The following is a 16,947-nucleotide window of genomic DNA, read 5'->3' as shown; positions in this document are numbered from 1 at the left end:
TTCACTCTCAGTCCGGGTCGTCTCGCGTTGCCACATGGCTGCAGAGAATGGTTCAAATTAGGCCCCGAGGCAAGCTCCTGCTTCTTACTTCTCTCTCCAATATCCCCCTTCCCCCAATTCACGCAGCTCAGCGCATTTGTTTCATATTTTGCACAGGATGTGACTCACCCGCATTTGATGTTTGATGTTTTAATTATGCAGTTTCAGTGATACATTGGGAGAAAAAAAAAAACGAGATCTCTGTCTAGGATTTGGCCTACTGACGTTACAATAACATATCGCCGCCATTCATGATTAATGGCAGTACCCTGAGGCAAGAAGAAAGAACGATCTTCTAAGGGAGAACAAGTCTTCTTTATGCTCAGTGATTCTCAGCAGTGAATATGGCTCTGTTAGGCTTTCATAGCATTCAGCGTGAAGAGCAGGAGGAGTTTGGTGTTCTGGCCCCCGGTTCACTGTAAAGGAGTGAATTGTTTACGTGTGACTGCATTGAAAAAGCACTGGTTGACTCCAATAGAGACATAAACCACAATCCCTGCCTATGTTATCTCCAATAATGCACTGTTAGGATTTGAGAAGACATGTCCTGGTGATGTTGGCTGCTCGGAAAAGGCTTGCATCAGACATGGGAGTTCATGAACTGCAGCAGAAGAAAAATCAGCACCTCCTTAAGGTCACAGACAACAATTTAAAAGAACTGTCAGCAACAGAGGCCAAATATGGCGTTGTCTCATGTCGGTGAAAAGGCAGTCCAAGCAAATTTTGGTAGTATCTTTAAGCATATTTTGCAATGACAGTCATAAAACCCCAGAAAGGTCTTGCAGTGCATTAACAATACGCCAACAAACCCTTAGGGCCCCCTTTCCATCTACTATTGCGAGTTTGGACTGCTTCTGTTTAGTAAGTTTAGTCTGTTGCGTAGGGTCTGCAGAGCTGAGGATGGCTACAGACTACAGCCATTGACCAATGTGTGTCTACATGAGACAAAATAACTTTCCATACCAGCAATAGTCAGTCTGTGTATACTACCAGTCAAACGTTTAGACATGTGCCATTCACGAGGGGAAAACTGGAGGAGCTAGGACTAGCTAGGAAGCAAAAACTACAAACTGACATCTTCTGAATCTTTCTGATCAGGTTCTCAGAAAACATGGGACATTGGCCAAAATCTGAGGGAACAGGATGTTGTTAGTGGGGCCCTTTGGATTCTGTGGGTTGATGGGAGGGGGCTCTGTGGATCAGGCTCGTTCCAGTGCATCCCACAGATACTTGAACATCTTGAGACCTGGTGAATTTGTTGTTTTTTGTGTTTTTTGACTTGTTCCTAAACCAATTTTGTGTGTGCCTGTCCGTGTCGGGCCGCATCCTGATGGGGGTGGCTGCTGCCGTCAAGGAGCGTTGTTGCTACGGGGGTGAAGTTGCCTGTTCTGGTCTATCATCTGTCAGTATCATCCACACAAATGCCAGTTCCAAAGGTTTTCCAGCAGAAGGTGAACAATGTCATTTACTTCTCCTGTCAGTCGTTCATAATGTTGTGACTGATCAGGGTATTGTAATTGTCCGATGAGATGAAACCTGCTAGCACTCCTGACAAGTCATCTGCTTACTTTTGCCACTTCTGTTTCACCTTTTGTGCACTGGTTTGTTAAGCTGAACAACCAACCAGAGGGATCCGATTCAACACGTTCACTTGGGCGAACGAAACCTCTTACAGAGGTCCGAATGGATGCTGATGGCGTGGGAGGTACCTCAAAATCCAGGGCTACATACACTCACAGGCAGCTCGACACCGGCCAATGTTTGGCTTGGTTTTTCTCAACCCCTAAAACCCAAATAAAAATAAAAACAGTCTACAGGCTGACTGTGCTGATGATTAATGTTCTGACATTTGCTTGAAGTGTGGAACATAAAGACGGACAACAGAGTTATAAAAAGCTTAACAAGGTGAAGAGAATGATACCGTTACATGACTGATTAGGGCAATCGGTCTGTGCAGCACTCAAAAAAAAAACAAAAAAACACTACAAGGCCAGGGTGGTGCAGAAGAACATCACAATAAGCTGAATGTCTTCCAAGTTCACATTCTTCATTTAGTGCATTGTAACTTGTTCATAAGCAGCTACCAAATCAGCTTTACATGCCACGTACACACATACAACGTATTTGTTCATATTTGGACCAGTTTGAAGATTTTTTCAGGGAGGGGGGGCTTGCTGAAGGCACCTCAGCCATGGACACAGAGGACACTGACCCACTGTCCTCAATTTCCCAGCACTGCTGCTCCAACCATTTGGCTACAGCTTCATAAACTGCAAAAATACACCTGTGTCCTTAGTGTAGGTAAAATCGAGGGAATCACAAATCCATAGTTGGGGTCCAATCCATTATTAAAATTAACAATTTAGGGCTTATCCTTTTGCCTCCAAAATTTGAAGACATTTGCTTCACACGTGTATGAGCTTCAGCACAACAAGTCATATTTGTACTTCCTCAAATTCAGACTTGAACACACAGGAATCTTCCTCACATTTAGGAACCGGTTACCTGCTCCACAGACAAGTAAAGGCTAGTTGTTGATTAGTTCACTCCAGTAGTATCTTAAATTTGCATATCAGCAGGAGGGTGAACATAATGACTGGTGAGTGGCTCAGCCCTAAACATCACTCACAGCTTCAGTTGTCACAGCAAAGAGAAGAGTAAAGTCTCTCATTAACACGTTAGCGGGTGAGTCTTCCAATTAGCTAGCCTCCTCACGAGTTCTATCAGCAGCGACTGAGGAATCAATATGTTCATCTAGGACGTTGATTGCGGGCTACTAGCTCGTCACTTTCCTCTCCTCTTACTCTGTGCCATCAATCCAAACACTGTGGCTGCTGGCGCAGGAGGGATTAAGGAGGAAAGAGGACCGGAGTAAAGATTGGAGATGAAGAGGGACAATCACAGGTTGACGGATACCACAGTGCAAGTGCATTGAGTCCATCCAGTGCTCAGTCAAAGGCCCATGAGACTCGGCTTGATGAGGTTTCTTTCAAATGTGGGACGGCGAGCAGTGGAAAATAAATGGGGCGATTGTAAATAGACTTGTGCAGTGGGAGGAAAGAGACACACAGAGAGGGAGAAACAGTGGGGGGCACATTGTGCCACTCTTGAAAAATGAGTCAAACTTTCCTTCCTCACCTCTCGCTCCCTCTTTATTTCTAGCCAACCTGTCAGCTCCACTGTTATCTGATGGCTTTACTGGTGGAGGCAGGGATGGGAGAGGAGAGAAAAACAGATGTAAAACTCTCCATTCACGGGTCAAACCTTTGCCTAAAAAAAAAGAAAGAAAAAGAAAAAAGAAAGCCTTGTTAGTGCCTACTTTTCAAATTGAATGGAAGCGTTTTCCCTCCCGTGTTTGAGAAAAAAAAAAGAGGGCTTCAGCGGTGAAAGCGAGACAAAAATGAAAAAAAAAAAAAAAAGTCTGTGGAGATTAGAGTCTTCCACCCTCCCCTGTGTCTCTTTCAGACCACTTGAACGCCTGAACCAATGCAGGAGACAGCTTGAAGCAGTGGGGTGGGGGGGACAAGCTGCAGGGGGCCAGCCTTCCATCTCTCTGCGTAGCTGCAGACAGATCTGTTCGTCTTTAGGAAACATATGAACTGAAGTTATTACAAACCCTGCAACCGCGAACGGCGTCATTATGTTACACTGCGATATCACTTGTGTAACTTAAGATCTTGTCTTTCCTCTTTGCTTTCATTTAATAATCAGAGACCCCGTAGCTGTATAAACTGTGTCCCATTCCAAACCCCAGACAACTGCGTATATTAACAGTGCAAAATGTTAAAGCACACCTTAAGGCACCGCTTTCACTGACATATCACTATATTAGATTATCAATAACATTTAAGTAGCGTTTTAAAGAGGTGGCCCCTTGCAGACATACTGTGCAGGGTGTTAAATATTTGTCTGCAAACGGTAAACTCTGCGTCAGATAAATGTAGAAGGAGAAAGCATATCATTTCTCACCGGAGTGTAGTGCAGGGGAGCATGAAATGAAAACACTCAAGAAAAGTTCAAGTACCTCAAACTCTGAGTTAAGTACAGGGTTTAGCTGTGCTAATCACTCTTAATCCAAATGTGTATAACACATACAAAGCATTGGCATCATTGCACATTAAATCCAAATGGAAAAAGACCAGACTGCTTTGGCACTTTATTGCCCTTTGAGGCCCCCACCCAGAGCATCGTATTGTATTGTATTGAGATGATATGCTCGTTAGAGGATATGGCACTACATTATTCCACTCACATCTCTCTTTGTAAAAGAGGGCAATAGATGACATGGTAGTCAAGTTGTATGTTTCTCACGTTCATGGTACCAAACGTTAAGACAAAGCCCAGATATGTTCTGATTCTGATCCTGATTCTAATTCTGATTCTACTTTTGATCCTGATTCAGATTCTCATCAGGACCCGATTCTTATTCTGATCCTGATTCTTTTTAAATCTAATTGTGATTTTAATTCTGATTCCAGTTGAGATTCTAATCATGATTCTGATTCGAACCCTGATTCTGATTCTGATTCTGATTCTGATGTTAATTCGGACTCCATTTGTGATTCTAATCCTGGTCCTGAATCGGATCCTCATCTTAATCCTGATCCTAATTCTGATTCGGATTTTAATCCTGATCCTGAATCTCATTCTGACTGGGTGTTGAACAGGCCGGTTGTCTAAATAGTTGGTGTTCACACTCTTATTTACCTTAATTTAATCAAAAATATAATATCAAAGTAAAACTTATTCACTACTTCTTTACTTGTTGACCTCCAGCCAGATTTCACTTTTGCTTTTTAATTCACTGTATATATGCAATCTTTCCTTCATTCCCCTTTGAACTGATTTTATTTTGTTTTATTTTATTTTTTTATATGTAGTGTTTCTATTTTTTTGTTGATCGGGATGTTTTCTCCCTGCAGCATCTAATTATACAGAGATAAACTACAGTATAGATGCTCTGTGCGCACTTTTACAGCCTGCGTGTGTGCGTGTCATCCCGCAGATGTCATGTCTCGGCCACTGAGCGGCGTTGTTACTGCGGTCTGACAGCTCCGGAGCGGAGCAGGATCCCTCGCACTGGATACACTTTGGGCAAGTTGAGCGCAGGGCGGGCAGGCAGGCAGCTCCGCAGCGTTTGATGGGCGGAGGAAGGCAGGGCCCAAAGGCACTGCGGCCAGGAAGCGGCTCGAATTACACTGGGGGGTGCTTGGGAGGGAATGACACCCACTGGAGTGAAGGAGGAGGGCGGTGTGTGGAGACGTAAGGAGGAGAAAAAACCTAGTAAACCTGACAAAGCGTCTGAGAAACAGTGTGAGGACTGTCGGCGAAAGACGAAAGAGAAGGAGACGCGAAAGACGCTCTTTTCACCGTGGGGAACGCACATTGATGGATTTTATGACATTTTGGCATCGGACAGCCACCGTCTTGCACCTATCAAACATCGCCCCGCGTCCGTAGTAGCTGCAAACTTTCTATTTAGTTGACAAGTGCGCTGCTCTTGAGCATTGGGCATGTTTTGCGCCCTAGAAGAAACTTGGTGACGGGGAGGAAAGTTTCTGGGGGAGACAGCGATATGGTTTTCCGAGCTGTTTTCGAGGGATAACGCGTGTAAACTCGGATTTCTTTGCATGGCACCGGGCTACGCTGCAAGTCGAGTTTGGAATATATCCTCTGATCTGAGTTGATGCCGGCTGATCGTGGAATAGTAAACTGAAAAGAAGGCAGCGCCTCTCAGATTTTTTTTTTTTTTTTGTCCTGCATTGTGGTGTTGGAGACATTCCTCCCTCTGGATTGTGGATTCTCATGCTCTCTCCTCCCTTATCTGTTCATGCCAAAACAGAGATCTCCATGATTTTAGTCCTCCCTGGTAAGTATGTTCTGTTTACGATAAATCTCAGCTGACGAAAAAAAAGTCTAAAGGTTTCCTTACAATATCATCTGTCAAGTTTCCTGCTGTCATGCGTACGCGTCCCCAGCCTGTGCTGTTCTTCTTTTGCTTGTAAAAAAATAAATCAGTGCTTTAATTATCAGAGTTTAATAAAAAGTATGCTTTTCCACAACACAAATGCGTAAAGTTCTCGTTAAAGATTATTATTTAAGATTTCCTAAAATGCACATGCAAAAAAAAAGAGAAAACTTTTCCTTTTCATATTTCGTTCAGTAAACATTAAGAAGTTCTTTCTATTCATTTTTCCTTGTTTATTCAAGGAACCACACAGCACCTTGCGTCATCACTTTAGGCCCATTAACAAGTGTCCTGGTTATTTATTACTTTGCTTAATTTTCTACATTGCATTTATGGTGCCAATTACCCCGTGACCGCAGTTGTTTTTTCACTGCTTGGTGCCGGAGCCCTAAATCACTGAGCAGCTCCAAATGAGCCCCCATTGTGGAAAAGCCAAACTGATTTGAATCTCAATAGGAATTCAATCAGTGCCAAGAAATTTCATTCAAAGCCCGGGTTTAAACGAAGGCTGTGGACATGCATGGAGCAAAAGTTTCTGAGTGGGTCCAAATGTCATGTCCGCGGCGACATGAAGTTTCGTTACGAGGAGCGTGTTGCAGGAACTCTTAGCACGCTTGTCTGTAATTTTTGAAGATTTTTTTTTTAATCCTATTAGATTTTAAGTTTGCCTTCCAATTGTATTCGATTATACGGTTGCTGCGGAATAATTTGTTCCAGTCAACACGTTGAACGATGAAACAGAAATCGAGGCTTCGGGGTAAATCTGGTCTCGATCCTGCAGAAGGTTTTGGACAGCGGTAAGACCTGGATGATTGGAGCTCTGGTTTGCATTTCATTAATAATTCATGTGTGAGAGCTGTCACTGTGCAGAATTGGGTGGCTTAATTGCAAAAATATATATAAATAAATCAAACCGCCGCCTTTCTCTAATGAAGTTAAGATCTCGGGATGAAATCCGTGGATGCACCCCGACATTGTGCGCGCGCCACGCTTCTCCGTAACCCGTGTAGCCCCCGAGGGGTGAATTAAAGATAAACCTGCATGTGTCCGTTTTCGGCTTCGCTCTCTAGAAGTCAAATTACATGTGTCTTTGCGGGTAACACCGATCGATACGTCCAGCTGGAGCAGAGGAAGCGCGGGGAAGCGTGACTTCGCCAAACCTCCAGAGACGCTTCGCCGTGGTTGAACCGCAGATGTCCGACAAAACAGATTGACGCGTGTCCCATTATTGCGATATTGCGTTTCAATTAAAGCCTCTCCGGTCTCATAATCAAGTAAGGGGAATGCGATAAAGGCACGTTACAAATGCAATTAACAGACGTGCAGCGAAGCAGCGCGGGCAACAGGTCTGGTGCATCTGTTGCGCACGGGAAAAAGCGATGCCTGAGCGGAATTGGGGCCACATTAGCTAATTTCACTTCAGTTCAGAATGATTAATAGAAGAGAATATTAGCTGCAGAGTAAAATTGAGCAGGTTGTTGATAAAGCAGATTTGTTTGAGTTTTGAGCTTCATGGCAGTTTGCTTGTAAGATGCCAAACTGGTTTGACTTTCAAGAGTAAGAGAGCATGGATGACTCTTAATTGGTTTCTCTAAAATCCATTTCAATGCATTTAATTACAGATCAGAAGTAAAGCTGGATGTGTGTTGACTGCTGGTGCCTCACAGCTTCGGTATGTCTGTGGCACGGCTCGTTTGACAGCATTTTGAAACACTTCTGTTTCTGTTCCTTTCTCTCGCTCCTGCCCCAGTGAAGACAAAACGGTGCTGAAACTCAATCTCTCAACTCGAAGCAATAATATCAACTAACATATTGTTATTTTGTCTCCTTTTTCCCCCCTCCTCTCAAATCATCACTCCTACATCTCTCTTTCACCTCTCAGCCCAGGTGATTGGGTGAATTCCAGTGAGTGACAGGCCAGCCAAGCAGCAGTTGATGGTTGGGCCGACCCCCTCAGATGGGATCAGTGTCCAGGGGGAGGTGGAGAAGGGGGGTATGGGGAGCGCTGTCCCCCACTAACGGGATGGCCTCGTGGGCCTGGCTGCTGGCCGCTGTCCTGCTGTCCCTTCTGACTGTCAGCGTGGCCCGGCCGCCCCTCACCGCCACCAAGGAGGAGGAGGCCACTCTGGAACCTGAAGGTGAGCAGCAGGGGGGCGCGAGAAGGGACAGAATGCAGGAGGAAAAAACATTTGTTGGGGTTGTTTTTGGAGAGCAGGTGTGGATCCTTCAAGTAAACCAGCCAAGAGTTTTGGTTAAATCTATTGCTATTAACTATATTAATTGGTCTGCACCAAATCAAGAAATTTGTAGTGTGGTCACGAAATAAAATTGGGATCAGTTTTCTGATTTTTGCTATTACCGCTTTTACTTTTACACTCACAGGTTAGAACTTTTACCTGCAGAGAAATCAGAGCCTTTCTGTCAGTTTAAACGTTACTAAAATCTAACAAGTGGAAAGACGACAAGTCCCTGCAGCATTCTGAGAGGATTAAAATAAATAAACAGAAAAGAAACGGCTAATCTCAGCATGGTTGAGCCTCTTGTTCTCTCCATACGATGCGTGGGATTTCTCTTGCTGGTGTCTGTGGTAGTCTTTGACATACGTGAGTGTCAGAGCCAGGTTTGTGACCCAGTGTGGGAGGACAAGGGAGAGCTGTGAAGCAGGGCGGGACAGTGTTTATGCTGGCATCTTTCTCATACCCTACTCGCCTGAAAAAGAAACACAAGGAGTGAAAAAAAAGAGAGGGATTCGGAGTGGTGCGACTACTTTTGTTCCCTTTTCTGTAAAGTTTGTGTAAGTTTTTTTTTTTTTTGGGGGGGAAAAGCTTTTGTTCTGCCCCAGCAGAGACAGCTGTTTTTTGGGGTTTCTTAGTTTTGCCGTGTCTCCAGTCTTGCAGTCTGGTTAGAGACGAGCTAATTAGTTGTTGTGATGGATGCTAAGTCGCATTCCAAAGCCCTTTGTTCCCGGCCTTTTAATCAACATGCTAATTGTAAGTTAGGCCAACAACAGAGCATCTCATTTTGAGCCACCTCCCCCCCATCTTATCCTGTCTTCACACACATTCTGTACCTTCTCTTGCCCTTTGCCCTAGAGGTCAGGTGTCGCTCTTACCTACCTTGATGAGAGGCCCGCCTCAGCCCCTGTTGTTTTTGTTGTTCTGTCTCAGACTGTTTGGCTCCGAGCCGGTGAGCTCAGAGCCCCACATGGCCCGGACGCCACGCTACATGGCCACAGAGAGGAGTTTTCCAGAGTTACACAATCCTCCAGGAAAGTTCTAAGAGGATTTGTGCATATTTGACTTCTCCTTTAGATGGAGAGATTACACAGTGCTGGGCAGCGGTGAAGTCATGTGACTGAAGATTAAGTGCCTGGACCTGGGGGTCACATGATAACGGATAGACGGGTCACAAAGGAACCCAGGCTGCTTATCTGATTCTGAATCAGCTTCTCCGTTGCATGTGGCAAAGGCAGAATTTATTTTTTTTTTTTTGACTGCAGCTGCGTGTGATTGAATCAGCCGTGGATCCAGTTGTCTTCCGTTCACCGCTCCTGCTTGACTGGTGTCACCTGTAGGACAAAGATGCTGGGAGACAGATTGGCTGCCCCTGCCCTCTCTGTCTGAGCTGTTTAGAATTTCTCTGCCCTGCAGCAGCCCGGGTCACACCGCTGCCTGTTTCTGTGGGAGCAGTAATTGCTGTAGATTCATCAGATTGCATATCAGCGTTGTCTCCACAGAGCCCACGCCTGCACCCCTGGTGGCCCTGCTCGCTCGTTTACCTGTGACAGAAGAAGTAGAGCGAGCGCACTGGTTAAAGCCTCCACATTGTTGTCGCTGTAGCCACTTCAGTATCTATGGGAGTGTTTACCTTGTCCAGGCGCCCTCCGTTTGCACAGTGATTAAAGTACTCTGACAGAGCTGGATAACAATGGTACCAAATATGGGAGGTTTGTGTGTGCGTGCGTGCGTGCGTGTGACTTTAACATATTTTCATCTCCGTGGTCTGTTCGGGCCTCTTTTTGCATATAATGTGGAATAAATGTGGCACACTGGCAGCCCCGAATGGGAACGCAGCTGACAAAAGTCAGCTCATGGCTTTGGCTGCGCTTTCTCGCAGTCCCTGCCAAGCTCTGTTCTTCAGAAAACGCTCTGATCAGCATGGAGGCAGCACTTCAAAATAGTTGAATGGTTAAATAATTGTGCATCAAAGAAGAGTGTGTCATGCTTAGACGGGACGGTTCGACAACAGACATGTTTTATTCCTTGGGCACAAAATGAAAACAACTGCTCACTTGGCACATTTCTGAATATACTTTTCTGCGTGGTTTGCCACCTCCATGTCGCACCCTTTGTAATCAGATACACGTTGGGCTTATGTTAGACAAGAGAAGCAAGATGATAGTTTGAGAGATTTGCGTGTATCAGTGCGCTTCTGGATGTGAAGTGGGAATGTCAAGGAGATGCAGGCTTATTGCCTGCCTTTAACGGCGTGTTATCTTCACAGTAGGAATACAGCTGTAAAAGTATAAAAGTGTCAGGTAGCCTGTTAATGACACAGAGTGTGTGGCGATGGCCGTGGAACTGAACTCCAAACAAGCCCCGCTGTGTCCGAGGGCGTCGCGAAAACAGGACTTTCGCACAAAGGCTTTTATTGGCCTGCCGTTAGCTGGTGTTAATCTGGAAGGTTCGGGGCGTTGTTTGCCTTGGCCTAGGTGCCAGAAAATGCCATGTCACTCCGCTGCTCAGTCTCACACTTGCCTGATAAGAGGCTGGGAAGAGCTGCTACCTGTGCCAGCTTGTGCCTCGGGCCTCCGCGGGCCGTCTTGTGCACAGCAGGAGGAAGACGCGGGGGTGATGGAGGAAAGAGCAGGAAAATTAGGAAAACGAGGAAGAGAAAATAGAAGCTGAATCTGAAAACTGATGCAGCTTCCTCATCGGAGTGGCACAATTTAGAATTTCATGTGGGTCTTAATATTCTGCGGACAGATTTCTCACCATTTTCTATTAGGACACGTTTTTAGTAGATTTTAATGCCGTATATAAACTTTTGGAGTCGTGCTGAGTCACAGATTTGAGACAACTGTGAAATACGGTTTTAATCTAGTTTAATGATTAAACTAAGATCTTTAGTGTTTACATTCAGCTGGCTGCGCTTCAGCCTCAGAGGTTTGTTTAGAGATAAGGGGCATTCAGCGGGTTAAAGGGGTCGGATGGGGTTCAGGGAATGCCTTGATGAGGGGTGAAGGGGTGAGCGAACTGGAGGGGCTGTTGCCATGGACGCCAGTTCATGGAGCAGCTCCTTTGTCATAATATAAAAAAAAAAGAAGAAGAAGAAGCTGAAGGGGGTTGGGGGGGGGGTATTTGAATGTGAAAGGGCACGGACATTAGCAAAAGAGGAAGAGACAAAAAAAAGGAAAAAAGTCCTGGGATTTGACTACGTGAGGAGGTTACAGAGGAAATAGGATAGAGAGAAACGGGGGATAAGAAGGGCAGCAGAGATAATGTGATTTGGCAGCATGTGTGCGTGTGTGTGTACCTTTTGGTCCGCATGCATGCTGAGTGTGTACCTAGGTGATGGCAGTCATTACATTTAGTCCTCCTATCTCATCGTGCACAATAGACCTGCAGGCGAATGTGCTTCTCTGCAGAGGTACATTTATAACCTCACAAGGCAAGAATAAGCGTAGGCATACCTCGTATACGCTGTCCTTGCCTTTCGCCACTTAGCTTTTGCCGACCTCACAGACAGAAACGGGGAGAATTGCTCTCTGCATTTTCGCCGCAGACGCTTGGGCTGCAAGACTAATTACTGCCAGGCGAGATGGTGTGAATCAAGAGATAGCGAGGAGAGGACAGCCCGACTCCATCACACCTGATAGACGCTGCTAATAGCTGTCAGAGAAGGCCCAACAGAGAGAGATGGGTTTCGAAACAGAGATGTGCTTCAGGAGAAGGGAGACAAAATTATGACAGTGGGTGGGAGGGAAGGGGGAGAGCTGTTTGATAGAAATGGAGAAAAAGTGTGTGTGTGTGTGTGTGCATGAGTGTGAGTGTATGATAGAGAGGCTCCGGCCTTCCTCCTGTTGCTGCAGGGATGAAAAATCTGCAGCGAAGTGTTTCAACTCTTCAACTCAGCATGCATCTCTGGACTGTTGTAAACTCTTTTTATGTGGAAGGTGTGTGTGTCGCTGGTTATGCATCTCCTGGTGTGCATGTTCGGCACATGCGCATTTGCAGTTTGCAGCATTGAATTTTCTATTATTTTTTTTCCCCCTTTTTGTCCTGCATTCATATGTGTTTGTGTGTGTGTGTGTGTGTGTGTGTGTGTGTGTGTGTGTGTGTGCACGCCTGCAAACGGCTACACGGCACAGTTTCCCATGAACGGTCAGGTATGCCGGAGGTGCGAACAGGTTCGCCGGGGGTCAGGGTTAGGTCGGTGGGGTCACGGCGGGTGGGAGCGGGGGGTGGGGATGTGTGGGAATGGGGATGGGGAAGGAGAGGGCAAAGCGGAAGGGGAGGTGAAAGAAAAGAGGACAGAGATGAAGAAGAAGCAGCAGGAGGAGGAGGAGGAGTTGATGGAGTGGGACAGATGGACGCTGCAGAGATAAGAAAATGACCAAGACAGAACTAACACCTGCATGCTTACTTTAATCAGATGCGCCATTTGGAGGGAATTCCCTCTTATATTCCTCCATTCCACTCCTTCCCTTTTGTACTTGTTTTTCCTTCTCCTTCGCCTCCTTCTTTGCCAGAGCTCCCCTTGTAGTGTAAAACGCACACATGTGCACACACATCCATGCGTATGAGTATCATTTTTCTGTCTCCGTGGCCTCCCTTTCTCCCCGGTGCGCTGACAGATGGCGCAGCAGCGTGCGCGTGTGAGACTGCGTGTGCGTTCCAGGTGTGTTGAAGATGCCCCTATCTGCTATATTCCACATGGTATGCGACATGTACCTACGCTGATTTGTGTCCCTGGAAGCTGCAGTGCCTCTAATTCTAAATTAAAGAATAAAAGACAAAACTGGAACTGGAACAAAAAAAAAAAAAAGAAAAGTGAATTCCCTCCGGTGCGGTCATAAAAGGTAGCGGAGGCAGCGCCCATCAATCACCGGAGGAGCCCCACCTCTTATCAGACCACACACTCAGTCTTGGGTGGTGAGGGAGGGGTTAATTATTTCCGGTTCGAAGGAGGGAGAGAGAAAAACAAGACAATGCAGGAACTGTACCTATGTGTGTCTACTTGCCCAGGGGGAATGTTTAGAGGTTTGCACACATGCCTCAGCTGCTGCCGTGTGGAGGAATGACTTTCCCTTCCTGTCGAGGCTGGAGGAGTGTGTGTGTGTGTGTGTGTGTGTGTGTGTGTGTGTGTGTATATATGCAGGTATACTTGACATTTAGCACAAACATAGGAAATAGGGTGTTGTTGAAAAGGTGTATTGAGGTACAGGAAAGGCTGGGAGTGCCGCCACCTCTGTAATTACACATATCGGACCTCAGCCAAACACTCTACATACAGTAATACCACCAGCTCTGACTCTTTTTTTTTTTTTTTTTATCCTTCTCCATTGTTGCTACTTTCCCCCCTCCTAAATCCTTTTAATCTCTCTAATTTTTACTCCTCTCCCTTTGGAAGAAAACAGACACGCACACAGTCCGGGACATTTTTTGTTCTGCAATAAAGAGGAACATTTTGTTTTTTCCTTCCAAGAGAAAGAGTTTCAAGATTTATCTGTGTTTGAATTGAGCGAATGCTTTAATGTGTGTGTGTTAAAGTCTGCAAGAGCCTCAGGGAGACCGGAATTGGCAATATAGTGTATGACAGAAGCCAGCTTGTCTTTCAGGCAGGTTTTCCCCTTTTTGCTCAGCGTTCAGTCATAGTCTGGAGTTTGCAGTGATATGGATAAGATCCATCCTGATGTAGAACTGCAGTCTCAGCTACGGACGTTCCGAAATCCCTTTTATGCATTCACCTCGTTCTGTCCTGCGCAAGTTGTACACGGTATACACACACATGCACGCACGCACACATGCTCCCGCAGGAAGACTTGGTTTTCCTCCCAGAAATGAAGGTTTTATGCTCTTTGGAGTAGAGTGCTGAGTTTCTTGCTCTCTGTCTCTGGCTGGCAGATCCTGTGCAAGGGCTGTATATCCTCCATGGCCATGTTATGAAAGAGAGCGCAGAAGAGAGAGATGGAAAACAGAAGAGTCAGGCAGGCTACAGCCAGCTCAAGGTTTTCGGAGCTTAGGTGCATAGTCAAAACCAGTGAGATGCCAAAAAAAGAGGAAAAAAAAAACCTTTACCCCTCCCCTTTTCACTTCCCCTGCCTGACAAACGCTTCCGTCCTAGACCTTCTGGCTGCTTTCCTTTCTGATGGGCAGACGTTGTGGAGTTGTGTTACTGTTTTTTTTTTTCCCCCTAAGGCTGCAGAGATCTTTCTGCAACTGCTCCTACTCACCCACAAACGCTGTTTGCTTGGCATCTACACGGAAAGGGGTGGGTGGGTGGGGAAGGGTGCTGAGACGGACAGTGGTGTTTAATTCTCACCTGCTCACACTGATTGGGTTTTTTGTTTTCTCTACACATGCTGCTGTGGCCGTAACTGCATGCACTCAACCTATAAATGCCATTGACACTGCAAACTTACAGCGGAGCAGGGTTTCCAATGGTTCCATTTCAAATGACTGACCAGGGAGTTTGTGGTAACGACATGTTGGTGTGGCTCCTCTTTTCTGTATTGCTCCTCCTGCATAAGTTGATTTAAGTGCATCCATTTGGGGTTATTTGGTGATTTTGTTTCTTATACTATGGCTTGTTTCTTCTTCTCCCACCTTTCTTTCCTCCTCCATGTGCACCTTCGTCCTGTCCCTCTTTCCCCCCCATTTCGCTCTCTCCACTCCTCCTTCCCCCCATGTGCTCTGCAGAGGCATCGAACAAATACCATATTTCTAAGCCCACGGTGTGCTCAGTGCACCCGGGGGAGGTGCTGAAGCTGAACTGCCCTCTGCCGGCGACAGGGACCATCACCTGGACCAAAGACGGCAGCTCTCTGGGCACCAACAACCGCACGCTGATAGAGCAGGAGGTGCTGCAGATCCGTGATGCCACGCCCAAGGATTCGGGCCTCTATGCCTGCACCGGCGTGGGCAAAGACACGGTCTGCTTCATAGTCAATGTCACAGGTGAGTCAGGGCTCAGGCAGGACAGGATGGGACAGTTTGGAGATCCGGGGCTGGACTGTGCTCGGCCGGGTTCTGAACGTGGCCATGGAGGAGATATGGTCAGGCATGAACAATCTGAAATTTGTACTTTCTGAGTAGTTTCTAAGTATCCAGCCGTTAATGGGAATTAGTTGCACCAGTTCTGGTACTTACAGAAACTATTTAGACTACAACACCAGTCCCTTAGAACTGAGGAAGCAACTCAGGTGAGCGGCGAAACGTCTTCTCAAAAGTCCATTTGCCGTTTTAAACACCTTTCTGGATATACCATGACCTGGATGACCGAGAACCTTCACAGACTCTCTGAGTGGGGTCTCGTGAAAGTGTGCGATTTATCACAAAAGGGCAATTTCCACCTATTCGTGCTTTCGAGTTCGCGAAAATGCGATGCAAGCGTGAAGACTTCTCAGTGTCTTACTGCATGTGCGTGCATGGGTTTGCGGAAGGGTGGCAGTAACCGTGGTTGCTCTGTGCAGATGCCATCTCGTCGGGGGATGACGAGGACGATACAGAGCGGACGGAGGACTCTGGGGCGGACGGAGAGCAGATAAGTGAGTATGGGAGGAACGAAAGGCGGTGTGAAAGAAGTAGGGGGTGCGCCCTCTTTCCTCATCAACTCCCACAGATAAGTAGGTGTGCTAGACATGTTAAGAAGACAGCAGATGGTTGTAGGTGCACCCATCTGACTCTCCATGTCTTGGAGATGCTTGTGCAGTCAACTCTGCAGGACCCTGAAAGGGAAAACTTTATAGTCCAAATAACATTTTAGACGTGCCAAAGGGATTAAACTAGTAGATGATTTTAAAGTAGCTGTATCTAAAACTTAAAAATCAAAGTGTTAATTGTACACACTACTCTTTAAGCTGTGCCTTATAGATAACAGGTTCCCTACAGCATGTCATTCCCTAAGTCTGGAATGCTAGTTGTCACGGACAAACACCTATAAAGACTTAATGCTGAGGAGAAATAATCTACTTAGCTTTGTCAGTGTTTATTAGCACAGTTGAGTCCGTGCAATAATGATTGAGGCAAGGCAGAAAGTGGACGGTCTCGATATTCTTTCAGGATTAGGAGGAGGCGTCTAATATTGGTACCAAAACTCAAGCCAAATCTAGCCTTTACCCACGTCTCTCCTAATCCATACCGTAGCATTCCTGTCCAAGCCGGATCCTGTGAGGTTTCAGAGCGTGTGTGTGTGTGTCTGCGGGGCTTGATGCTCCAGGGAATACAAGGATTCCTGGCATTCCTGTAGCTAGTGTCTCCCAGGTAGCCAGGCCTCATGGAGCCATCCAGCCAGCCAGTCAGTCAGCTGGGCTCATCTATTATGAAAGACGCCCATCTGGATCCAGTTACCCACCTGATGGGCCTGTGTGTGTGTGTGTGTGTGTGTGTGTGTGTGTGTGAGAAAGAGAAAGTTTTTACCCAAGTTTGTCTATGCTTTAGTGAGTATCTGGGGTAGTAACGCGTTTATGCAGCTGCGTGTACACATGCTTGCCTTCGCATACACACTGACGGAAAGAGGCTGAAGCAAAGATCAGGGCTTCCACATCTTGTTAAAATTCTCCGCACACACGGCGTCTCACTGTCAGTTCTCCTCCTCCACTTTTGGGCTGACTGTAATTGCCTGAAATCCATTAAATATGGGGGAGAGCGAGGAGCTCAGCAAGAGGAAAAAATGGGGGAGAGGGAAAAGATCCAGCCATTGTGGTGGTAATAAGCAGT

The 16,947-nt window shown here is 46.2% G+C and overlaps 1 protein-coding gene across 6 annotated transcripts in view; it reads left to right on the top strand.

Moving 5' to 3' along the window:
* Positions 1-5,281: 5,281 nt before the first annotated feature.
* Positions 5,282-16,947, top strand: part of fgfr2 (fibroblast growth factor receptor 2) — a 36,904-nt gene continuing 25,238 nt past the window's right edge. For 2 of the 6 annotated variants that reach the window (XM_047602394.1, XM_047602395.1), the window contains exons 1-4: positions 5,283-5,908; positions 7,890-8,145; positions 14,929-15,186; positions 15,702-15,776. In XM_047602394.1, coding sequence (XP_047458350.1) covers positions 7,965-8,145; positions 14,929-15,186; positions 15,702-15,776 — 514 coding nt within the window. In that variant the 5' untranslated portion in view covers positions 5,283-5,908; positions 7,890-7,964. Of the gene's footprint in view, positions 5,909-7,889; positions 8,146-14,928; positions 15,187-15,701; positions 15,777-16,947 lie in introns of all 6 variants that reach the window. The other 4 variants (XM_047602396.1, XM_047602393.1, XM_047602397.1 and 1 more) reach the window with 4 other exon arrangements.

Source organism: Mugil cephalus, chromosome 13 (assembly GCF_022458985.1).
Source record: "Mugil cephalus isolate CIBA_MC_2020 chromosome 13, CIBA_Mcephalus_1.1, whole genome shotgun sequence".
Classification (NCBI taxonomy): domain Eukaryota; kingdom Metazoa; phylum Chordata; class Actinopteri; order Mugiliformes; family Mugilidae; genus Mugil; species Mugil cephalus.
This window is presented reverse-complemented; position numbering and strand designations above follow the sequence as displayed.